This window comes from Mya arenaria, chromosome 2 (genome assembly GCF_026914265.1).
Source record: "Mya arenaria isolate MELC-2E11 chromosome 2, ASM2691426v1".
Lineage (NCBI taxonomy): Eukaryota > Metazoa > Mollusca > Bivalvia > Myida > Myidae > Mya > Mya arenaria.
In genome coordinates this window covers 68,031,881-68,057,378 of record NC_069123.1, presented here as the reverse complement: position 1 = coordinate 68,057,378, position 25,498 = coordinate 68,031,881, and the positions used below count along the sequence as shown (strand labels likewise).

The 25,498-nt window shown below is 38.1% G+C and overlaps 2 protein-coding genes and 1 non-coding gene across 4 annotated transcripts in view; 1 reads left to right on the top strand and 2 right to left on the bottom strand.

Moving 5' to 3' along the window:
• Window positions 1-7,798: 7,798 nt before the first annotated feature.
• Window positions 7,799-11,636, bottom strand: LOC128225204 (putative ankyrin repeat protein RF_0381). Its single transcript, XM_052935274.1, has 2 exons — window positions 11,478-11,636; window positions 7,799-10,498 (listed from the first exon to the last, which is right to left on the bottom strand). Exons 1-2 carry the CDS (start codon window positions 11,505-11,507, stop codon window positions 8,453-8,455), a joined length of 2,076 nt encoding a protein of 691 aa, XP_052791234.1. The 5' UTR covers window positions 11,508-11,636; the 3' UTR covers window positions 7,799-8,452.
• Window positions 11,637-11,908: 272 nt separating this feature from the next.
• Window positions 11,909-12,018, bottom strand: Trnai-uau (transfer RNA isoleucine (anticodon UAU)). The gene is made up of 2 exons: window positions 11,981-12,018; window positions 11,909-11,944 (listed from the first exon to the last, which is right to left on the bottom strand). It is a non-coding gene; the product is annotated as a tRNA-Ile (tRNA).
• A 227-nt stretch (window positions 12,019-12,245) lies between these two features.
• Window positions 12,246-25,498, top strand: part of LOC128218278 (TATA element modulatory factor-like) — a 30,359-nt gene continuing 17,106 nt past the window's right edge. Inside the window, exons 1-10 of one of the 2 annotated variants that reach the window (XM_052925914.1) lie at window positions 12,246-12,367; window positions 15,287-15,443; window positions 15,680-17,433; window positions 17,776-17,965; window positions 18,194-18,270; window positions 19,465-19,572; window positions 22,886-22,989; window positions 23,595-23,712; window positions 24,041-24,167; window positions 25,399-25,495. In XM_052925914.1, the coding sequence (XP_052781874.1) occupies window positions 15,323-15,443; window positions 15,680-17,433; window positions 17,776-17,965; window positions 18,194-18,270; window positions 19,465-19,572; window positions 22,886-22,989; window positions 23,595-23,712; window positions 24,041-24,167; window positions 25,399-25,495 (2,696 nt within the window). In that variant the 5' untranslated portion in view covers window positions 12,246-12,367; window positions 15,287-15,322. The remainder of the gene's footprint in view (window positions 12,368-15,286; window positions 15,444-15,679; window positions 17,434-17,775; window positions 17,966-18,193; window positions 18,271-19,464; window positions 19,573-22,885; window positions 22,990-23,594; window positions 23,713-24,040; window positions 24,168-25,398; window positions 25,496-25,498) is intronic. The other variant, XM_052925923.1, reaches the window with a different exon arrangement.

Genomic DNA, 25,498 nt, shown 5'->3' with positions numbered 1-25,498 from the left:
ATACGCAAAGAATACAGCTCACAGAGTGGAATTTTAGACAACTAGTAATATATTTAAATTCAGTGCACTAGCGTATCCAGGGTGGGGCGCATCCAGCCCATCGCCCTCCCGCTAAGATCGTCCAAGTTTACTTTTTAGTTCCATATAAGAGAGTCAAAGTTAAAAACTACGACGGAAAAGCACCATTTCGGACTAGAAATTGTTAAAATTTTCTTGAGGGAGCAAGCCCCCCTTCCCAACTGTTAAAACCAAGAATATTTAGGTATTGGGGAAGGGGAGCAAGTCAAAATGTAGCACCCATAAGTTACGGCAAATCCTGGAGTCGCCTGGTACTTGTTATATCCAAAACGTATTGGCGAGAAGTTCCCCTCGATTCGGAACCCCTTAACCGTGTGCATTTAAATAATTATTAAATGGTACAATGTTCGGTCAAGGAGAAGAGGATGAGTGGGATCACTTTACGCCGCGGTTGAAATGTGAAAATTATAGCCATTATGTTGGAAAAAAACTATAATGGGAATGACTATGCGATTTTGTGTGTCTAAACTTAAACATTTAAACGTGACCTTGACCTTGACCTTGAACGTTCAAGCTGGAAGAAACCGCGGCTCTGCACGTCGTCTTCCATGGTACAACATCTTCGTCAAATGGCCAAGCAAGCAAATACAAAGAGTGTGTCGGAGACAACATAAACCCAGACGGACGGGCGGACGGACGGACGAGCCCGTCTTTGCATGTTTTCATGTATGTATGCTCGCCATTCTTGAAGCATTGTAAAGAATTTTTCGATATTTATTATGCATTATTATGCATTAACAAAAGATCCAACATATTTACAAATATATTACATATATACATTAATTGTACATACAGAATTGAATATGAATAGTTTTGGTCTAGTTGTCCTATCACAATGCAGCTCAGTTTTGAAAGCACATGACAGATAATTAAATAATAATACACTAGATATATCAAATGTAAGGTTACTCTGCGAGCGAATTCCCGTTACTTTCTGTAGAGACTGGTTCTGGGGAAACTTTGCACTGTCTTAGTGAGCCCAGGGATGAAAATTTCTCGTTTCGACCTTGAATTGCCGCTGATGTAGTCTTCGGGCCGAGCTCAACGTCCTGATTTTCCGCCAAGACGTTTAGACCACAATTCCTGTATCTACGAATAATAACACATATCAGGCATTGGAAACATATTGCACAAAGCGCCCCTTTAAACGGCATTACCCTGAAGTCTTCTGCGATGTCATCAGTAATATCACGTCTCCGTATGTACGCCATCTGTTTCCTGCGCTTGTAAAATAACCACATTTGCTTCAAGTCGCTAAAATGGCACATTGAGTAACCCACCCCAACGATGACGGCTGATAGCCCAATCAGAAGTGGCCCCATCAACCGAAAGGAGGGCGATGACGTCGCGTCCGTCCCGCTGTAGGCGACCCCTGAAAAGATGGCTCCCGTCACCAACAGAGTGGTCCCGCCCAGCACCATGACGGACCCGACTCCTTGTATAACGTCACTTCCGGTCGTCGATGAGCATAGCACACGTAGGAAGTTTCTCCGATTACACGGGTGTGTCTCCATGGAGCCACAAAGCAGTGAGCGTCATTGTGTCTGCAACATGCAATATTTTACAAGTCAGAGAAGACTAGATTGTAGGCAGACGTAACCGATGACATTAGCAAGATTTAAACGTATCGATAGATCTCTTATGTAGTTTTCATTTGTGTTGTGCAAACACTATCAAACGTACAATGCTATGATATTTTATTTAATAAGCATTGGAAATCCCTACTTACCTGAGAGTTTATTGGAATGATGTATTCCTTTGAACATATCGCGAACACTGAATTATTCATGTGTATTGGTTACAGCGTATAACATGTATAAGATTCCCTGAAAAATGACGGATAAATCATAAAGCCATTTACTTCTGAGAATGGATCTGTTTAATCGATGTACAGTGAAGCCATGGTTTTAAAAACAATATTGATTCAACTTCCAGGGGTTGAACAGTGACAAAGTTGGCGTGTGACCTAATAACGAGTCATTGTGAACTAATGGACGTGTAAAAAGTAAACTAGAAACCAAACTAAATAAATATAGGAACCATGTTTTATATACAGAAAAGCGCGTCTAAAGCTTGTGCCTATTTTGCGCGGACTTCTGTTGTGAAAAATTGGTCCTTAATTAAAAACATTTTGATAAACAAAAATAATGCGGCGTAGGTTCGTGCGTGTGCGTGCGTCTGCGCGTACATGTGCGTGTGCGTGAAAATGTGCTTGTGTGTGTCAGGGGAGGTGGGCGGCTGAACAATTTATATGTTATGTTAGCCCGTAAACACAGAGAAATACAAATGGCCAAATGAAGTCTTTGTCAATGTCCTTCAGTGTACACAAAGACGTTTCTAATGTGAAATGCACGAAAATAAGAACTCCTTGCCTTTCCTGATGATCCCGATGCCTGTCCCGACGGACCCGTTCCTGTTCACCATTATGCAGCAAACACCGCCTGTCGTGTCAAAAAAACAACAACCCAGCTTGCTCCATATCTTACCGCGAGATACCGTCGTTGTAGAGACCCTCGTTGTCGAGATACCCTCGTTGTCGAGATACCGTCGTTGTCGAGATACCCTCGTTGAAGAGACCCTCGTTGTCGATATACCCTCGTTGTCGAGATACCCTCGTTGTCGAGATACCCTCGTTGTCGAGATACCGTCGTTGTAGAGACCCTCGTTGTCGATATACCCTCGTTGTCGAGATACCGTCGTTGTAGAGACCCTCGTTGTCGAGATACCCTCGTTGTCGAGATACCCTCGTTGTAGAAACCCTCGTTGTCGAGATACCCTCGTTGTCGAGATACCGTCGTTGTAGAGACCCTCGTTGTCGAGATACCCTCGTTGTCGAGATACCCTCGTTGTCGAGATACAGTCGTTGTAGAGACCCTCGTTGTCGAGATACCCTCGTTGTCGATATACCCTCGTTGTCGAGATACCTTCGTTGTCGAGATACCCTCGTTGTCGATATACCCTCGTTGTCGAGATACCCTCGTTGTCGACATACCGTCGTTGTAGAGACCCTCGTTGTCGAGATACCCTCGTTGTCGAGATACCCTCGTTGTCGATATACCCTCGTTGTCGAGATACCGTCGTTGTAGAGACCCTCGTTGTCGAGATACCTTCGTTGTCGAAATACCCCCGTTGAAGAGATACCTTCGTTGTTGAGACCCTTGTTGCAAAGATACCTCCGTTGTCGAGATACGTTCGTTGTCACGTTACATTCGTTGTCAACGTACCCTTGTTGTCGAGATAGCCTCGTTGTCGAGAAACCGTCGTTGCCGAGATACATTCGTTGTCAACATACTCTCGTTGTCAACATTATAAGTATCTATCATGTGTTTCCGGTACGGATAGAAAAATCCGACCCGAGGGCACGTGCGTTAGGTGGTAACGAGGCTTGCCGAGTTAGCGGGCACGCAGCGTGCCCGAGGGTCGGAATTTTCGATCATGATTGATATTTTTCATGCATACCTAAAATTATAAATTTGTGGAAAAGTTGACGTAGAAAACGCACTTTTGTACAGTTCCCTAAAAAGCGCGTGCGACGTTGTGTACTGACGTCATAAAGCGCAGTAATTTTAAATCACTATCAACGTCCAAAAATCGCGCTTTTACGATTATTTATTTTCAATTTAAATTAAAAGTATTGTAAACTTATATTTTTGAATCTGTTTTATTGAAATTGCATTATATACTTTTCATAAACCATACAATAAAAGAAATAAGAAATGGCCCGTTGTTGCGCGTGACTCATCTTACATGGGGGTGTAAGATGAGTTTTTCCAGCACCGGTCACATGACCGGAAACACACGTCCACTATACAAGAAACTCTCGTTGCCAACATGCCCTCGTTGTCAACATACTCTCGTTGTCAAAATGCCCTCGTTGTCAACATGCCCTCGTTGTCAACATGCCCTCGTTGTCAACATACTCTCGTTGTCAACATACTCTCGTTGTCAACATACTCTCGTTGTTTACATACCCTTGTTGTCGAGATATCCTCGTTGACAACTTACCCTCGTTGTCGACAGACACTCGTTGTCAGGATACCCTCATTGACGAGATACCCTCGTTGTTGAGATACCCTCTTTGTCAGGATACCCTCATTGTCGAGATACCGTAGTTGCCGAGATACCCTCGTTGTCTAGAAACCAAAGTTGCCGAGATATATTCGATGTCAAAATACACTCGTTGTCAACAAACTCTCGTTGTCAACATGCCCTCGTTGTCAACATACTCTCGTTGTCAAGATAATCTCGTTGTCAAAATACCCTCTTTGTAAAGATTCTCGTTGTCAAGACACCCCTCGTTACCAATATACCCTCATTGTCAATATAGCCTCGTTGTCAATATACCCTCATTGTCAATATACTATCGTTGTCAAGATATCTTCGTTGTCAAGATACCCTCCTTGTCAGGAGACTCTCGTTGTCAACGTTCCCTCGTGGTCAAGATACCCTCCCTGTCGAGATACCTTCGATGTCGAGACACCCTCGTTGTCAAGAAACCCTCGTTGCCGAGATACCCTCGTAGCCAAGATACTTTCGTTGTCAAGGTCCCTCGTTGTCAAGATACCTTCGTTGTCAAGATACCATAGTTTTCAACATACTCTCGTTGTCAACATTCCCTCTTTGTCAAGATACCCTAATTGACAAGGAATCCTCGTTGCCTAGAAACCCTCGCTGTCGAGATACATTCGATGTCGAGACACCATCGATGTCAAGATACCATCGTTGCGGATATACCCTAGTTGTCAACATACCATCGATGTCAAGAAACCCTCGTCGTGATACCATCGTTGTCAAGAAACCCTCGTTGTCGTGATAACATCGTTGTTAAGAAACCCTCGTTGTCGAGATACCATCGTTTTCAAGAAACCCTCGTTGTCGAGATACCTTCGTTGTCAAGAAACCCTCGTTGTCGTGATACCATCGTTGTCAAGAAACCCTCGTTGTCGAGATACCTTCGTTGTCGAGATACCCTTGTTGTCAACATACCGTCGATGTCAAGTAACCCTCGTTGTCGAGATACCCTCGTTGTCAAGAAACCTCGTTGTCGAGATACCATCGTTGTCAAGAAACCCTCGTTGTCGAGATACATTCGTTTTCGATATACCCTCGTTGTCAACATACCCTCGTTGTCGAGAAACTTTCGTTGTAAAGACATCTTCGTTGTCGATGTACCCTCGTTGGTGAGATACATTCGTTGTGGAGATACCCTCGTTGTCAAGAAACCCTCGTTGTCGATATACCCTCGTTGTCGAGATACTTTCATTGTCGAGATATCCCCTTTGTCGAGATACCCTCGTTGTCAAGAAACACTCGTTGTCGATATACCCTCGCTGTCAACATACCCACGTTGTCGAGATACTTTCGTTGTCAACATACATTCGTTGTGGATATATCCTTGTTGTCGAGATACCCTCGTTAAGGAGATACCTTCGTTGTCAAGAAACCCTCGTGGTTGAGATATCCTTGTTTTCGGGATATTCTCGTTGTCAACATATCCTCGTTGTCAACATACCCTCGTTGTCAATATACCCTCATTGTCAGGATACCCTCGTTGTCGAGATATCCTCGTTGACAAGATACCCTCGTTGTTGTGATACATTTGTTGCCATTTTACCCTTGTTGTCAACATGCCCTCGTTGCCAAGATACACCCGTTATCAAGAAACCCTCGTTGCCAAAATACACTCGTTGTTAAGATACCCTCGTTGTCAAGATACCCTCGTTGTTGAGATATATTTGTTGCCAACATACCCTCGTTGTCAACATACCCTCGTTGCCAAGAAACCCCCGTTGCCAAGATTCCCCCGTTGTTAAGATACCCTCGTTTGCCAGGTACCCTCCTTGTCGAGATATCCTTGTTTTCATAATACCCAGATTTTCGAGACCCTCGTTGTGGAAATACCCTCGTTGTCAGGGTCCCCTCCTTGTCAAGATAACTACGTTGACAAGATACTCTCGTTGCTTATATACACAAATGTCCCTCGTCGTCAACATACCCTCGTCGTCGTCGTTATCAAGATACCTTCGTCGTAGACGAACCCTCGTCGACTTATCTCGTCGTCAAGATTCCATTTTCGTCGACGTCGATATCGTCATCAACACTCGTCGTCGACATGCCCTCGTCGTTGACAACACTTCGTCGTCAAGTTATCTTCATCGTCGACGTAGCCTCGATGTCGTAAAATGATTTAAGTGTTACTTTGTTAATGAAAAGGTACAAAAAAGTCATTAATAATTTGTTGTTGTTTTTTTGTGTTTTTTTATTGCTTAGTCTGCATATTTTTTTTTGTATTAGGCGTAAAATAATAACGTTTCGTTTCCCGACCTACCTATTTGTTGCCGATCCTAGACCCTTGCATTGCCTTGACAAAAAAAAATCCCATTTGTGGCTTTTTTCTTTTAAAAATGTAAAATGTTAATGAGGTGTTTTTGGCTTATAACAACATCAGTAATGCAAATTAAGATTGTACAGATGTTCTTAAGCATGGAATTCATCATTTTTGGTTACAGAAAAAAATGTCAAAAACCGATTTGCCTAAAAAAGAAAGAAAAAAGATTCATGCCTCGATCATTTCAAGCTTAAACATTAACTATTCCTTCTGCCTTTTAAAACCCACAGCCATTTATAGGTGTGCTGTTGTTAATTTAACACTCGAATTTTATTTAGTGTACGAACACTGTACCAACCATCCGCCAGAATGTTGCCCCGCAACATCTGTAAATCCTACCCCGAAAGGCGAAGGGAATATAGTAATGGTCGGCGTGTATGCGTCCGAGTACAGTGTTCGAGGTAATGACTTAAAACTTCATATACAGATAGATCTCATCGAGTTGAAACGCAGTGAACATGAACCATAGCTGTAGCTACAGTATTTTTTCGTTATTACCCTTTTTAATGTTTATACTGATTTCTTGTCCGGAGCATAACACGAAAAATCTTTCAAGAATTTATTTTAAATTTCATATACAGATATCTCAAGTAGGATAAGTGCAGTGTACAAGAACCATAACTCTGTGTGCAGTATTTTTAGCAAGGGTCCATTAATTAATTGTAATTCTTTGTCGTAAGGTCTTGTTGGTACTGTTCTTAATTCTGAGGGCGATATGGCAGTCTGTGTCTGCTCTTGTTTTTTATGACAATACGACAGGCCACTGCCCTTGCTGGACAATTCTAGTATGTATTGGTTGAAAATTCTTTCTAAGTCAACTTACAACAATACTTGCCATTCAGGCAAAACGAAATCACTTTCATCAAAATACCACCAGCAACAGAGGAAGGTTCATTTATCTACACGAGGTGTGTCCACGAGGTGTGTCCGTTGTTCGAATGCATTTGAAATATATAAAATATTAACGTAATATACTGTATATAAAACTAAGTCAGAATCATAAGGAAGTATAAGGAGTAATTTTAACACGGGTCACTGAATAATTTTTCTATGATAAATACAAGTGAACGGGGCTGCTCAAATATTTCATATATTACAAGAGGACACCCCAGCATTTGGAAATTAGCCGTGCAAATTTGTTTCACATATTATCGAAATGTTAAGCGACAGTTTCAGTATTACAATATCATCCATTTCTGAGAATTTCAGAGCAAACTCGTGGAAAGCAAAGCATTAGTGATTTCTCCAACTGAATTTCCCCATACATAAAACGGAACGCAACATTTGTACGCGGGTTTCATGGGTTTGAAGTCAAGGAACACCAAATCAGTATACTGTTTAGTTTTAATGTCCGAGAAGCACACCATGTTATGAATGTTAAGAGCATCGTACACGCGTATTGGTTGTAACTAACAAATCCGAAGCTAAATACAATTTTGAAACTAAAGAGACTCTGAACTCACCGAAATGACCATATGAGGATAAGTTGATCACAGATGATGTTACAAAAACAATGGATAAGAAACCGACCATATCGTGAACACTTTAAGCTGAAGCAAATCATAACTGCTTAAATTCATTTTACTATTTGATGTCATGAAACTTTGCAATCTTTCTAATAATGAACTACTAAGTATATAATACGGTGACATTTATGTCAAATGTGCGATACAATTAAGTGTGTTTTAATTTAATTTACCCACTAACCTTACGGACATAATTCGTACAATGAAACAGTATATTTATCAGATATCAGAGGGAATAACCCCTTTCGCCCTTGCGTTTCGAATACTCCTTTATTTCAATCCGAATCCCGCGTAACAAATAACAAGCGATATATCGGGGGACTCCGTACCGAATCATGAATGTCAAAACAAATGAGTTTCTGCGTACCGCAAACCAGCCTCGTGTCTCCTATGTACTACCTACTTAAAATCCCATTAAATACCGCGTATTAAGAGGGGTTACAACACGAAGAAGTGTGCCTTATTTGTACAGAAGATAACTCTTAATAATCTCTGGCAGAGGGAGTTTCATGACCTTGTCCGGAATACCGGTCCCCAATCTGGCGTGTATTGTGAGGCGGGTCAAATGCTTCAGGTTTAGAACCCGGGAACCAGCCAATAACAGCTGGTCTTTCATGCTTTCCGAGATGTTGGGGCTAACGTAAACCGCCATAGGGTTGAATTTCGCAGCGGCATCCAATACGTAGAAGAAAGTGTCGTAATGGCCGCTAAGACAGTGGCAATAAGGTAGAATCGAAAAGGGGTCCCTTCTCCGACTGCTTTCAATCTCACTGGAACAGAAATGGACCTTGGCTCCGTTACACAAAAGCATTTTTATAATACTAAAGTCCTCGGAATTCCCTATGTTCTTGAAATACTCCGTAATAGGAGCAAGATACGGATCAAAGTAACTGTAACACGGAGCATGCGCGTTGACGTCTGCTCCGGCGTCTATCAACATTTTCACAATCTCAGCGCGCTCCTTCATTTCGAGAGTACAGCAGGCGAGCATCAAAGCGGTTGCCCCTTCTTCAGTCCGTTCATTCACGTCTGCACCGTACTGTAAAAGCACACGACAGATGTCCGCGCGCCCTTTAAGGACAGCTGAGTGTAGCGCGCTGTATTTGTACTCTCCGTACCTAACGATCTTAGAACCGCGTCCAAGGAGAATGTTAACGATCACAATATTTCCGCTCGCTATTGCAAACTGTAGAGGGGACTTTGGTTCGAACAGTGGCGGGCACTGCGCGTTAACGTCTGTGCCATGTTTCACTAAGAGTCTTACCGCATCGATGTGGTGGTCTTTGCAAGCTTTCATCAAAGGCGATAACCCACATCTGTTGAAAACATTTGGATCAGCTCCGTGTTTCAGGAGAACCTCTAAACAATCAACATCGTCCAGTGGTGCCAGCGAAATTTCATAGCCCATGAAATACTTGTTGTTGACACGCGCGCCATTGTCCAGAAGCAATTCCGCGCATTTCACATTCCCATTTTGAATAGCAAGGTTTATTGGCTCAGTAGTTGTAAAGCCAAGTTTATTTTTCTCCTCAGTGTTGTGAATTACAACTCCTGGCTCGTTGAAGTTTATAATAGCACCATTTTCTATTAGCTTGCTTAGTGTCCTCTGATTACCTCTACGCGCGGCCAAATGTAAAGGCGTGTACCCTATTTCATCTGTAGCATTAACATTAGCTCCAGACTTTAGTAGAAGTTCGACACAGGCAACGTCGTCTGCGTAGGCTGCGTAATGAATCGGGTGAAGTCCACTTGTAATTGGCCTATTAACATCAGCACCACATTGAATAACTGTACGTATGTCTTTCAGTGGCGCTCGGAAGTTTATTGCCTTGACAAGCAGAGCTTGAATTTCTTCTTGACTCCATGCCGCCTGGGGTTCACCGTCGTCAGTTTTTCTTGTTCCTTTGGTGTGTGTAACGTTATCATTTGTTCGCTCGTCTTTTGTTTCTGTTTCTGATTCATTTGAAGAAGAACGACGAGTAACATCTGTGGCAGAGCCCGCTTCGATATCGTCCTCCACAGAATGTCTTTCAGTGCCGTCAGCTACATAATGTCTTTCGATATCGCGTGCAACCGACTGTCTTTCGATGACGTTTGCCATAGAATAACTTTCGATGTCGACTGCCACCGAATGTCTTTCGCTGTCGTCTGCAACAGAATGTCTTTCGCTGTCGTCTACAACAGAATGTATTTTGCTGTCGGTCAGTGCAACTGAATGTCTCTCGCTGTCGTCTGCAACAGAATAACTTTCGATGTCGTCTGCAACTGAATGCATTTCGCTGACCTCGTTAACCGAATGTATTTTGCTGTCGTCTGCAACGGAATGTCTTTTGGATTTGTCTGCCAGAGACTGTCGATCGATGTTGTCTGTAGCAAAACGTGTACACAAAGTTTTCTCGGTAAAAGAATCTCTACGGTTAGCGTCTGTGGTGAGGTGTGAGGGTCTCACTGGGCCGTCAGCGGTATCGCAGTCCATCGTACGTCGTGCAGTGAACTCGCACTCATCCTTGAAATACATTTATGATATACATAATATTGCGTATAAATATTCTATTAACTGCTATCTTAAGAAAAATGAAACATTGGATATGTTTATTATGGTGGCTAAAAAATGCCGTAAGATAATATGTAAACGTTCGCGAATAAGATTCGTGTTATCCGAGTTAATTTATAAATATATTTATATAACTATGATTTGCGATTTCACTTAGTATGTGGTTACACGAATCAGATCTAGATAACCAGTTAATATGTTACTAACGAAGTGGATTCGCAAACCACAACTAGATATTAACATGTTAGTGTCTGAATGTTAGGTGCATCTATAGGTTACTGGAAACACGAATCTTTTCTAGTTATTATGTTATCGACTAAGTGCAAATCATAACTAGATAACAAGTTACAGCTAGAAGCCAGAAATGCATTTATAAATAGGTGAAAACACGAATCTTATCTAGTTTATATTTTGTCACTTTTTAAGTGGAATTTGCAAGCCATAAGAAGACAACCTGTTAGAGTTGTACAGCATGAAAAGGTAACAGTCTGGCAGTTATGGGTACTTTCAAGCTTGTTTTTAGACTTATGTTACTTATCATACCGCAAATGGTTCGCCTCGGAACATCAACTATATATAACAAGATAATTATCGCGAACATTAGGTGATTAACACAAAACATTTCGCGATCGTTATCAGGTTAATAATTTTATGGCAGGAATATGCCAACATAGTTTACAGAATTGCATTTATATAAATAATTCTATATTCAACTCATGTAATCATGATAAGTTGTTGTAATATGTCCCATTACGTAATAAACAGCCGAAAATGTGGCTCATTTTGGTGTATGTGGTTTAGCATGAGTGTGTATGATATATTGCTAAATAAATATATTGTTGTTTTCTGACTAATATTTATGAAAAACATTAGTAAATGAACAGCAGCAAAGAGAATAATCACATATTTAATTAAAAATCCAACGGTTTACCTCATCTGAGGAGTTCAAAGTAGCCATCATCAACAAGTATTCCACAAACGCAATAAGCCTACACACGGACGTTCATCCTGCTATAAGAATGCGTGTAGAACAGGTAAATACCTTCATATGCCACTTCGGCAACCAGTACCAGGTAGACTCAGGCACGCTGCAGCGTCTCTATATGTTGCCAACAAATGTACGTACTCGTGTACATAGAGGCGTGTATTATGCTTATGTGAGCAACTATATGTGTACCTGCAGATTATTAGCCTTTTTATTCAAAACGAACATTATCAATTTAAAATCATTTCAATTTGTTTGATTTAACGGAACCTGGTGTGTCCGTATTTTATTTAAATTCTGCTCTATTTCTTACTCACTACTCATACTTATTGCTTGGAATGAATTAATTGTAAAAAAACGAACGTTAAAAAATATCCTGCTCCAGGTGAGGCTCGAACTCACAGCCTCCGCATTTCCTCAACCCTCGCAAGCAAGGGGAAGGTACTGTCTATAAGTACGGCGCGCTAACCGATTGCGCCACTGGAGCAGTTCTGACAGAGCGGCCGCAAAGTAACATTAAATAGGTAAATGATTATCGAATTATATAAATCGTGTTTTTCAATGTTTGTAGGTGCTAAAGGAGACTGACATTGCCAAATAAGGACAATTTAAGTTAGTATCACCCACTATGACCATTTTTAAATTCAATTAAAATGAAGTAAATATATTTAAGTATTTCTTATTGTATGTCGCGGAGACACCAAAGGTGTTCCGAAAAAAACGGAAACAGAAACGTCAACAAAATGGCTGCTGTTTACTTCGTCTCTCATTTTTAAAATGAATGTTTCAGCAAAGTCTGCACATGTTTACGTATTTATGTTCAAAATCAAAATTGTGTAAGTGAATGATTTCCTTTGAAATGTGTGTCCTGATTTCGTCCTATTCGATTTCTCCCTTGTGCATCAAATGCCATTAAATTCGGATAAAAAAATCGGATGTCAACAGTTAAAAAAGAAACTAAATTAATAATTGAATTACTCTCATTTGACATTTCTTATCTTTCACTTCATGAGATATTTGATAAGATGTAGAAATGTATTCTTCTTCAAAAGTATGATATATTCTGAAGTACTAAACTGATAATAATTAAATTATTATCTACATACAACATAAATTTGATTATTTATACAACATTATTCCTTGGGTACAACAACTGATATCTTATGGAATCCCCTGAATACTGAACCAATTTGATTTTTATACAGCTTGGGATAAATTTAAGTGTTAATAGTGTTAATATATCAGTGCTCCAGCTAGCCCGTTTTTCAATGGCGCAGCGCCCGTGCCCTTTTCTTACCGCCCGTGCCCTTTTCTTACCGCCCTGCCCTCTTTTTGAGTAGTGCCCTTTTCACAAATGCTTTATTAGCGCCAATTATCCCGTAAGTGCCCTTTTTACTAATGAAATCATTATGAAAGATCGGCAGCCCTTAATCCGCTGTCATAATCGAGAAAAATTACGTAATACTTATGATAATAGTGTTCCCGCTAGGTGTCACCATGCCCCCATTGACTGCTTAAAATATGCCGTACTGCCCTTTAATCTTCCCATGTGCCTTGACCAAGTCATATGACAGCTAATTGTGTATTTGTGTAGTGAGCAGATGACCTGTGTATTCATGATAGGCCATCTTCTAATCCAATCATTAGGAAAAGCCAAATAGGGAAACATCAGCAGGAGGCGGAGCTATTGAATGTCAGCCAATCAGAATATACTTTGAGGACTTGTTCAATGATAGCTCGTAAAATGCAATAGAAAATGTGAAAAGATGGTGAAAAATTGTATCAAGCACAATTAAATCTTTTAAAATAATTGTTAAATGTATTGTACAGACAAGACTCGCCATTTTAAACATTGTTGATTTGAAGCAGATGGTCAGTGCCGATTTGTAAACATGAGAAAGGTGGCGCTAACACAATCAAATACATCACTTTTTCAGTAAATGTTTTCAAAGTTTATTGGTAAAATATTCATGATGAAAATTTCTTTGTAACCCACAAAAATATGTTGATGCTTTATGTAGGGTTTACCTATCATGTCTATGATCATGACAAAATTCGCCGAAACCGCCATTTTATCAGAACGAATTTTGGAGCTTTTTTATCAATGTACTATGTTTTATTAAGTGATTTTTTAAGCAAGGGCAGTGATTTTTATTGTTATTTTAATCTAAAACTTCAGTATATTAAACATTATTTTACCAAAGAGAATTAAATTACAGCCAGGCTGAATGTAACATTTGTACCCAATCCCAATCGTACCAAACTAAGATTCGTCCCCTACATATTTGTTTTTTTGTATTTATTTATTTGATTGCTTCAAATGTTTAACTGTCTTTGTTTTTCTCTTCATTTACAAGATTTTTAGGAAAAATGTGTGACATTGCACTTAAGAAGACTCCAGAGAAGTACAATCATACTACCACAGACAAAGAGACAAATTTTAATTTTGATATTCAAACACACCCTTCTAAATTTTGAGAGAAAAAAACAACATCTTGTTTATATCTGAAAATAATGGAAAATGATTTGAATTGAGTATGGAAACAAAACAAATTCTAGGGGGACCCCCCCCCCCCCCCCATCGCCCCTACACAACTCATGTAGCTTGCCCTTTTCAAAACTGCACCCTGCGCTTTTCAAATCCTGGCAGGAGCACTGTATATATAGGTGACTTATTTACAAATTACAATGATACATCTGATTGATACTGTACTCTGGGAGTGACAAAGATTCTGTTAGTTTTCAGGTCCGAATTTACTCAATGCTTTATCAATCAGAGAATTTTCATGTTACATCTTACACGAATCTGGGACATTTGTATTGCAAATTAAATCGATTAATAACAATCGATTATTAACAAACAATTACTTATATTGGCCAAGATTACAAAACTGATTTACGCGGAAAATATTCCTATCTCATTCAGATACATAATATAGATGATCAGTATATTTTAAATACATTAGGAACATTTTACAGCATTTGAGTAATGATTTTTAAGGGTACAAATAAAGTTTGACATAAACTAACATTTTCAATGCACAAAATCAAGTAAAAATGTCTGACACTACTTTCTCATCGTATGCAAACGTTTGTGATTAATTATAAAGATATATAATATTACATTCCTAAACAGAAATAAAAAAATATGCATTCATAATACTTAATAAATATCTTAACTTCCATATATTTTAAAGCCTTAAGTTTCTCAATATATACACTCCGGTTGCTATTGTTGTTTGATGCTATTAAACAGATGTCTAGACATAATGCCAGATGCCAAAATTACACACTGATTAATACATGCCTTTAATGGTCATTAACATCTGATCTGTTTGTGATTTAAGTTACTGAACGTTATTAATAATAATCACTGACTTATAAACCATTGTTTATTTGTCTATGGTTTATAGGTCCATAAAAGAATCAACAAATGCAGATAAAAACAGGCACTGAAAAAATAAAATCTTTCTTCTTTTTTTTTTTTGGTGATGGCAAACAAATACTATTTTATTGTCCTAGAAGTAAATAAAATTACAAATAAAAACTTGTGGCAATTTTTTTACATGTTATATGTGAAAATTGAATAGTAGAAACATAGATGATCAACTCACAAATACACAGCTTAGCAAAAACTGAAACTGCCTGAAAAACAATGAAGGAAGACCTGTGTCAGAAGGCGATTATAAATTGTATGTCATAAAGATAAATTGTATATAGTGCTTTTATTAATTGTACATCTGATTCATTTTCAGCTGACTGTTTGAGAAAATAGATCTGGAACCATTACAATGAGCTGGTGGAATTCATCAAACTTTTCTGACCTTGCATCTAAGGCCTTGAAAAATGCTCAGAAGAAAATCGACAAGGCTCTTGATATATCTGAAGCTAACCAGGCAGCACGCTCAGCAGGTGTGTATATGAAAATACATGTATGTTATGATGTTACACAATTTTCATAAGGCATACTTTATATTTTTATTGTACTTATGTTCAGATTTGTATGCAGATAATCATATGTCATAAAGTATCACTCATTTCACATCGATATTAATTTTAATGGTTTAAAAAATGCTATCAATAGTAATAAACTGTAATTCTATAAAATATGTACTGTTGTTATAACAAGTGTTATGCTAATCATACAGATGTTTCAACTGAGGAAGCAAAGCCTAAAGAAAACTCTGGGGGAGAATTCTGGAGTAGTTGGGGCTCACCAGCTGAGGGATCCTCTGGTGCAAGTGCCTGGTCCCTCCCCTGGGTTACAGGAACTCATGAATCACAGGCTGAAAGTGGGGAGACACTGGTGAAAGAGAAAACTGCAGAAGAAATAAAGACTGAAGTGCTTAAAGCGGCCAAAGAAAGAACAAAGGCCAAAGCTAAACTGTTTCCTAAAAAAGATATAAAAAGTGTTGAAAAAGATCCGAGTAATTCAGCAGAAATAAAGCCAGTTACTGATGCTGTTAAAGACAGTGGTGAACATGTTTCTTTAGAACTACTTAGTGATGTAAGTGATTCAAAAGATGTGAACCCAATTGTAAATGAAACACTTTTGTCAGATAATGATGCATCGCAATCAGAATATGAAATGAAAACATCTTTCAGAGCACCTACAACACATGAATCTGTATTTTTAGTAGGTAGTGGTTTCCAAGAAATAAGTGAGTCTGAGGCAAACGACAGTGATACAGCGCATGATATATCAACAGAAGTTGCACAAGGACATGATATTTCAGAGACAGGAGGGAAACTTGTTGAATTGCAGGCTGATGAGGATACTTCAGTTGAACTGTCTGCTATTTCTAATGTGGAAGTGAATGAGGAAGAAACACTTACTTTAGTCCCAGATACTTCAGTCCCAAATGAAGATCAGGCCACAGATGTTGTTGCAAATATAGGACAAGTACAATCACTGTCTGAACTCTCTGAGACAGATTCTGACAAAGAACCTTACGGAACTGACATATCAAGCTCTGTTGAGATTGTGAGTAGAACAGATATTCCCAGTGAAAATATAGTAGTAGAAGAATCATCAGCCAGTGAGCCAGAGTTAATTGAGTGTGATAAATCTGGAGAAGAATCTGAAGATACTGCATGCATAAATCCTGCCAGAATTGGTTATGAAGATGAACTTCAAGTTGAAGAAGATGTAAAAATAGTAGCAGATAACTCTAATGTTTATGATGAAAGTGCTCATGTAAATGTGGAAACAGAAATTAAAAACAAAGTTTTTGAAGGAATTTCCAGTGAGAATTTGAACTCTGTGGAATTATCAAATTCAGAAGAAATGAATTCTGACCAGTCAAACTTTGGTTTTCATTCAGATTCGGAAGTAAGTATGAGTAAGCTTGACACAAGTGTTGAAACATGTACTTCTGAAGAGACATTGATTGAACAGAGTTCTGCTCCTGGTGACAGTGATGATAAATCAAGTGAAATAAGTAGTCGAACTATCAATTTTGATCATGGAAAAACAGAGTCAGAACATGGTGCTGAACATAGCAAACAATTATTGCTTAATCAGCTACATGTAGATATAAGAGATGCTGGTTTTGATGATGAACTTGCAGATACTGTTGCTACAAGTGATAATCAGACTGAAATGCAAGATGTTGAAGAATCTGCGGAAGACCATGACTTCAGAGATGTTATGGCAAAAGACAGTGAAAATGGTAAAAATAAAGGTGACATCTCTCCTGCCCACTCGTTTGTAAAATGTATGTTGGAAGATGTGATGGATGAAGGTAAACAAGATGACAACAGTGACAGCCATTCAACAGAGAAATCTGAGGGGTCCAGGAGCATTTACAGCAACCAGGAGTCAGGGGATGAGGTTGACACTAACACATCTTCAGATATAGAAATCATATCTCTGCCAACACCTAATGGTGAAAACAGACAGGTATAAACATTTGCTAGTATTATGTTAATGCTCGTTTTTGTTGATCATGTATGTACCAAGTATTCTAAACAGCAACAGGTATATTGAGAAGGTTTTTAATTCTCAAAAGTCTTCATTTACTATGATTGCTATTGTTAATGAGAGGCAAAATAATGATTTAAGTTTAACATGGTAAGCATATTTTGGAATTAATTCCTGTACATGTAGATATTTGTAAAATTTTAATAGCTGGCTTGCTAAGAAAAGAAAAAAAATGTGCATTAAGTTCTAGGATGAAATTGAATTGTCTTTTTCAGTGATATTATATCATTAAAATCTACCGAATTTTTCGTCTCACTCCAGAACTTGCCCTTAGACCCTATCCCTCTGCGTATGGCTCTACAGAAGACCTCATGGAGGGGCAGCCCAACACACAGACGGACAGACAGCTCCGACTCCAGCAATGCAAGCAAGGATAGCAATGAGTTGAGTCCCAGTCGAGATCTGACAGAGTTCCGAGACTACCACAGGTCCCACAGTGATCATGGGGAAGGTGGGAATTAACACCAGATACACAACATCTACCTGTTTATATTTTATATTGATCCACCTTAAATAAAGATGTTGTTCACCTATGATTATAAATAACTTTATAAATTATAATTATGATTTAATGTTGGTATTATCAAATTTTAAGATATAATAATTAATACAAACATGCTGAAATAAGAATCAAGGCACATCTTGTGATTTTAGCTGTATTTGATACCATTATTTACAGGTGTGCGGTTGAGTTCAGAGTTACCTGCCCTTGATGAGGAGGATGACAACCCATATCACCCACAGAGGCTTGTCAAGGTACATATCTGGCTGTGTAAATCCCATTGCATGTTGCCATAATGCAGTGGCAATACCTCACATATATACCTTCTCATGTTTTTGTGAATGTGTTTGTTGTCATCTAACTGAAAGTCAGTAAGTTAGTTGGTGAAAAAATAATACTGAACGTTTAGCTGACTACCTGTATGGGAAAAATAAGCATTGCTTCATCAGTGATTGGAATTACTTTCTACAAAAAACTGTCATTTTTCTGTCTATGCACCACAAATTTAAGCTCGTATTAGGTGTGGCATTTCGTTGCGTAAAGCTTCATGGCTTTACCTATTAAAGCTATGTGTTCTTATCTGTAGTGTTTTGCATTTTATACATATTAGTGTAACACTGTTGAGGTCTTTGCATGCATGATACACATGCATTATTCCTAACATAAATGTGTCCGTTCTTTGTATTTATAAAGTTGATCGGTCACCTTATTTTGATGAAAATCCAGTTTTGTGAAGTCAGCGGTCCATATAACATTATTGGCCGGTGCAGGCCTCGCAAAAACATAAAATGGACTGCTGACGTCATATAATTTTTACCACTGACGTCATAAAACTATTAAGTGTGGCTTGTGACTTTCACAATGGCGAAAAATTTGTCGCTAGTTAACATTATTTGCTTTGTTCAGAAATATTGAATGGTAATACAAAATGTTCAGTGTAATATAACAAAAATAACACACCACTTCAGGGCATATGGCATTATAAAAACCAGCCAGTTCAATGAACATAATTGCACCTTGGCTAATGCCTCGGTCCATATACGCCTCCTGGGGCAGACTGGCCGGTCCTTATAATTTCATATGACCCTCAATGGTGTGTAATATATCTTATATAGTTTATCAGAATTTTTATTCCATGTTTTAGCATTGTAAACTATAACTATACTGTAATCATTTCAAGGAAAACTAAGTGTATTATTGAAAATTGTAATTAACCAAATGGTAAACCAATAGTTGTTGAAGTTCAGAAAAATACAGTGCATTGAATGATGCCATAGGTTTCAAGTTATTAGAATTGAAAATACAGCTTTTTAAAACTTTTGTTATCAGCTAATTGTTTGTTGTGGTGAGATATTAGTGCTTATTGAATGTACTGAATTAATACTAGTTTTATAACTTTAGGCCTACTAAATCCGTTTGTAGCCATGTGTTGTACTTGCCTTTTACAGGATGAGTGTCATGTGGCGGGACAATCACTTGAACGCCCTTCTCAGATGTCACATGACCTCATGTCACATGACTCTGGTCACATGACCTCACAACCAGACTGGGAAAAGGTTGGAAATGTGGGAATAATGATTTGGTTTTCCTCTTCTGGGGCCTCCTAGTTGTGTCAAAACTTGTGTACCGTACCTATACTGGCGAGACAAACACTGTTTAATATTATATCAAATACATTTATAAAGTAGTATGAACTGTGATATAATGTAGTTTACAAAACCTCAAAATGAGGAAATATTGCTTAAAGCTGCACTCTCACAGATATACCATTTTTGCAACTTTTTTATTTTTTGTCTTGGAACGAGCTAATTTTTGCATAAATATCTGCAAACCAATGATATAAGATTGCTGACAAAAAAGCAGATCGTAGATTTTCATATTTCCGTTTGAAAATTTATGTTTTATGGCTTAAAGCGTTACTAACGGTTTAAGAAAAATGCATAAAACATCAGTTTTTGAACTAAAATATAAAATTCTGCGATCTATAATTCGTCAGCAATCTTATATAACTGGTTTCCATGGATTTTCGCAAAAATTAGCTGGTTCCAAGACAAAAAATAAAAAAGTTGTCAAAACGTTCAATCTGTAAGAGTGCAGCTTTAAATAACAGCTTTTAAAGTGTAAATCTTTTGTGTAAGTTTTTGTAGATAATTAGTCTAGGAGGTCCATTTTGACACTGTGTGCTTTACCTTTTGTTCTTTTTCACTCTTTCTAGCTTTATGTTGTTCCCCAAGCTTTAAACATACTAATCTATCTTGTGGCCATGGTGTTTGCATTTGGCATTTACCCCAAAGTATGTGGACGATGTGTATGTGCCCGAGTTATATTCTTCCTGGCAAAATTAACAATCTTTTCTTTACAGTTTTTGGCTAGTGCCAGAGGTAGATAAAGCTCGTATGATGCATTAGTGGAATTCCCTTTGTTAGTGTTTTCAGCATTACCTATTAAGCATTTCTATATAATTTTAAAGTCTACATACTAGCTGTCCAGTCATGGAAATTAGACTTTAAGATGAAAAGGCAGAATTCTTACAATAGTATTTGATACTCGAATTTTTAACTTTCCTTGCCGTTTAAAAGAATTGTTATATTTTGAGCAAACCTTTGAAACATTTTACCCGTGGCTTACATGGCTTACGGGCTTCTCCTAATCTCATCCACTGTCACCTAGCAATGATATATATACAGATTGGTTAAATGTTATTGTATAAATATTCACTGCCTTGAGGGTGACAGTGCATATTGTCAACCTGGGGTTAAAAACAATGTCGACTGAGGCGAAGTAGACATTGACAGAATTTTCCAAAGATTGAAAATATGCACTCTTACCCTCAAGGCAGCCACTTCTATTTTATTTTAACAAAAAACAAAAACTTTCATGACATCAGGGGGGAACAGTGCGGCAGAGGCTGTTTGTCAAAAATATTGCCCTGGCGTTTTTACTATATGTTCTATAAAAGTGATATAAAAGAAATCTTATTAACCTGGTGATTTAAGTCATCATTTACCCCTTAAACAGAATATAACTGTAAAGTCATATTAATATAGCCTAAAACTTCTTTCTACATACCATGTAAACCTGTCTCAGGGTGAACAATGATGTAGAGTAAACGTGTAGTGTAGATATCAAAGGAAACTTAAATCACTGAAATGAGGATTTCATTAGTGGTAAATCTATTGATATTGTCTTTAAAAAAACGTCTATGAACACATTCATTCTTCATTAATTTTGTCTTTTGTCTTTTGAATGTGCCATTATCCAACAGGTGTACAGTAATGTGAACTGTTTATGCCTTGTGACCCCTAATTATGTTTTTATGTATCATATTAAAAGGTTTAATGTGTAAAAGAAAAATATATAAAAACAGAATAGCAATAAAAACATTGCAAGCATGCTGTCTTAACCTTGAAATATTGAAAAATTGGTAATTTCACTTCCAATTTCGGTTTAAAAAAGGATGAACATACAAACTGCCATTTCTTGAATTGTGATGTATTTTTTGGTCATTTATGTAACATGCTGGTAGTCAGTTAGCTACTGGTATTACCTTTCTAATGATTCTATTACTAAAATATATGAGATCACCAGGCATCCGAATTGAACATGTATTGCCAATTACTGACATGACACAGGCATTCAAATTGAACATGTATTGCCAATGACAGACATGACACAGGCATCCAAATTGAACATGTATTGCCAATGACTGACATGACACAGGCATTCGAGTTGAACTTGAATTGCCAATGACTGACATGACACAGGCATCCGAGTTGAACTTGAATTGCCAATGACTGACATGACACAGGCATCCGAATTGAACATGTATTGCCAATGACAGACATGATACAGGCATCCGAATTGAACATGAATTTCCAATGACTGACATGACACAGGCATCCAAGTTGAACATGTATTGCCAATGACTGACTTGACACAGGCATCCGAAGTGATCATGTATTGCCAATGACTGACATGATACAGGCATCCGAATTGAACATGTACTGCCAATGACCGACATGACACAGGCATCCGAGTTGAACATGTATTGCCAATGACAGACATGACACAGGCATCCGAATTGAACATGAATTGCCAATGACTGACATGACACAGGCATCCGAATTGAACATGTATTGCCAATGACTGAAATGACACAGGCATCGGAGTTAAACTTGAATTGCCAATGACTGACATGACACAGGCATCCGAATTGAACATGTATTGCCGATGACTAACATGACACAGGCATCCAAATTGAACATGTATTGCCAATGACTGACATGACACAGGCATCCAAATTGAACATGTATTGCCAATGACTGACATGACACAGGCATCCGAGTTGAACATGTACTGTCAATGACTGACATGACAAGCTCACGTGTACATCAGGGGCAGTGATTTCGAACAGTCTCAAGTCTGAGTTCAGACTTAAGACTCATTATTGCCAACTTTATTTTATTGTAGTTTTTCTTCTATCAGAGCATTGATGGTAAAATTGGCTGAAATATATTCATATTTGATTATTATTAACATACATTTTTGTAAAAGAAATGAATTTTTGTTCCTTTATAAAAAAGCTTCTCTGAGTCTAAGTCTAGACTTGGACTTGAGACTGTTCGTAATCATGGCCCCTGATACCCTATACAAGGGTGCATTATAAGCTTGTTTAATTTTAAAGAAAATATGAAGTATTGTCATAGCCTTGGCTTTGTTGGCGTCATTATGCATGTTGTAAAGTTAAAGAACTCTTTAGTTCTAAGAACATAATATTTGCTGAGTTAAGCTACTTCCATGCCAAGATTTGAGGTGGGATAAGATGAGAAAGTTCAACATTTTATTGCAATCAGTGTGTGCCTGTTACAGAAGCTGGCTGAGATGTCTGAGATCTTGCAGGCCCGTGAGACCAAGTTGGTGCAGTTGAGCAAGGAGAATATGGACCTGATGGAGACCAACAGTATAATATCCAGGTATGTAGATGATTGTTGGGAAATATGAGTAATGCACTGGTACAGCTGAGCAAGGAGAATAAGAAACTTTGGAAAGCAGGAGTATAATATCCAGGTATGTTGATAATAAGAGTGAAATATGGGTAATAAGCTGGTACAGTTGAGAATGGAGAATATGACAAGACATCATGCAGACCAATAAGTATACAATAAGTATACTCTCCAGGTGAGTTGTGGCTTAATCTTTACCCCAGATTTCACATTTAGGCCTGAAATTGAAGTGCTCAATCAATGGGCATGAAATGATTGGTAGTATAGATCGGAAATATTGGAAAATGTGTGAGTGAGAATTTCCAGAAAGTAAACATTGGAATTAATAGAGGTATAATGTGCAAGTAATGATATTGTCACCACATGAATACAAAGTTTAACAAAGGAAGAAAAAAATATTGGAAGTAAACATGTTATATTTTTCTTGAAATAAATCTGTAGCCTTTGAACACAAAAATTAAATTTCAAAAGTTCAGCTTTTTATTCATACCAAGCATAAGAAGCATATTAATAGAGTATCTGTACTTACTTATCATAAGTTTATTTGTGTGTAACACTCCATTTTCCTGGTGCAGCCAGTTGAAGCAGTCTGAGGAGGCGAGAGAGGCGGAGATGACGGACGTGAACGAGCTTACTGCCGAGTTCACACACAGGCTAACAGAGGCGGAGAAGCGTGTCTCGACAGCAATCAGGGTAACAACCTTTGACTTCTGCTTCTTAGCTACAGTTTTATATAATGCAAAGCAAAATTGGCCATTTTTCTAGAAATTTAAAGAAATAAACATGGTCCTCTGCTTAAAATTAGGAAATTTAATACACTTTGTCATTAACATTTGATATTGTTTGCCCTTCAATACAGTAACATGATCTAGAGGAAAGGTAAATTTTACTACCGTATCTTTCCTGTGAAAGGTGTGAAATAAGAGAAAGTGTCAAGTAGTGTTGTCAAAATATTTACTTTCCTTGAATGTTTCATGTTTAATAACATAACAAATTCTCTTGTTGATGAACTATCGTACAGGAGAAAGACACAATAAAGCAACAACTGCAAGAGACACAAGCTCAACTGGCGAAAAAAGCTGGAGACGTGGGGATGAAAGAACTGCTTGCTGAGAAGGAGGAACAGATAGCCGGCCTCTTGCAGGAAGGTAGGTGGGGGAAGGGAAGTGTAGGGTAGGGATGGATGGTCTCTCTGCTGGCATTGTTTGTCCAAAAAAACTTAGAAGGGAGGTTAGCAGGTTGCTTTGATGAGAAAAACACGGTTCTCACAAAGACAACGAGGTTGTTTCACCAAGGCTCTGCAAATTCTTAAAAACCTAAAAGCCATTGTGTGTATGAAACATATGTTTAAATGAAATATTAACCTTAAATAATATATTATTTATTTATTTGCAAATTTGCAGGGCTGAAAACAAAAGAGTCCTTCTTTGCTTAATATAAAATTTGTATAATTTGTTAATTAGTCTACAAACAAACGTGTGAGTCTGTGTGAGAATACTGGAAAAGTGAATCATGGTCAATACTTGCCTGCTATGATTTGGGGATCATGTGAGTTATCCTGAACTGGTTCACACAAAGTAAATGGATTGCCAGCAGGAATTGAGCTCCCTAGACTCACCTCTCCTCTGTCTCTTTCGTGCTTCAATGTTTCTTTAAGTTCTTGACAATGGGTTGACTGCTCAAAACTTTGTAAAAGTTAACAATGCTAATGGCTTCAATGTTACTTTCAGTACTGTGTGCTCAGGAAGTTTAATAAACACTTGTGATCCGCAGTATTTCAAACAAGATTTATGAAATTTTTTCTTGTTTTATTTGAATACATTTTGATATCATAAAAAGAAACCACTTAAAAGTTAACAATAATGCCTTAGTGGTTAACTTCAACGATAATCTGTACTATCTGCCCATTAAATGTTTTACTTAGATAAAAATAGATATTGCCTTTCTAATTTAGGGTTTCAGCTTAAGAGTTATGGAAGGGTTTCCGCACTCTGTCCTTTTTGACCCTTCAACCCCCATGGAGACCAGCATGTGCACCAATCTGCCTTCATAGAATTAAATATTATCATATATTTGTTTTCCTTTGATAATAACTTTTAATATGGTTATTAAAACAAACAGACTACTGAAGCAGTTGAAGCCTAATATCATTTCAATTAAACACAATACTTAACATTTACTGTCAAAATCATAATGTACAAGTTTTTTACAGCCCACTCCAATGAGCCCTGTCCTTCCTTAGCATCTTGTCCCTCTTCTGCAGCACCCAGTTTTTCATAAAATCTATATAATTACTTAAGTTCGTATCTGTTTTTCCCTTTACTGAAATGTTATATGTTTTACTACAAGAGTATGAAAATGAAACGTTTGTGTGTGTAGGTGAGAAGCTGTCCAAGTCCCAGCTGCAGAGCAACACGGTGATCAAGAAACTGAGGGCGAAGGAGAAGGACAACGAAAGTACCATCAACACACAGAAGTG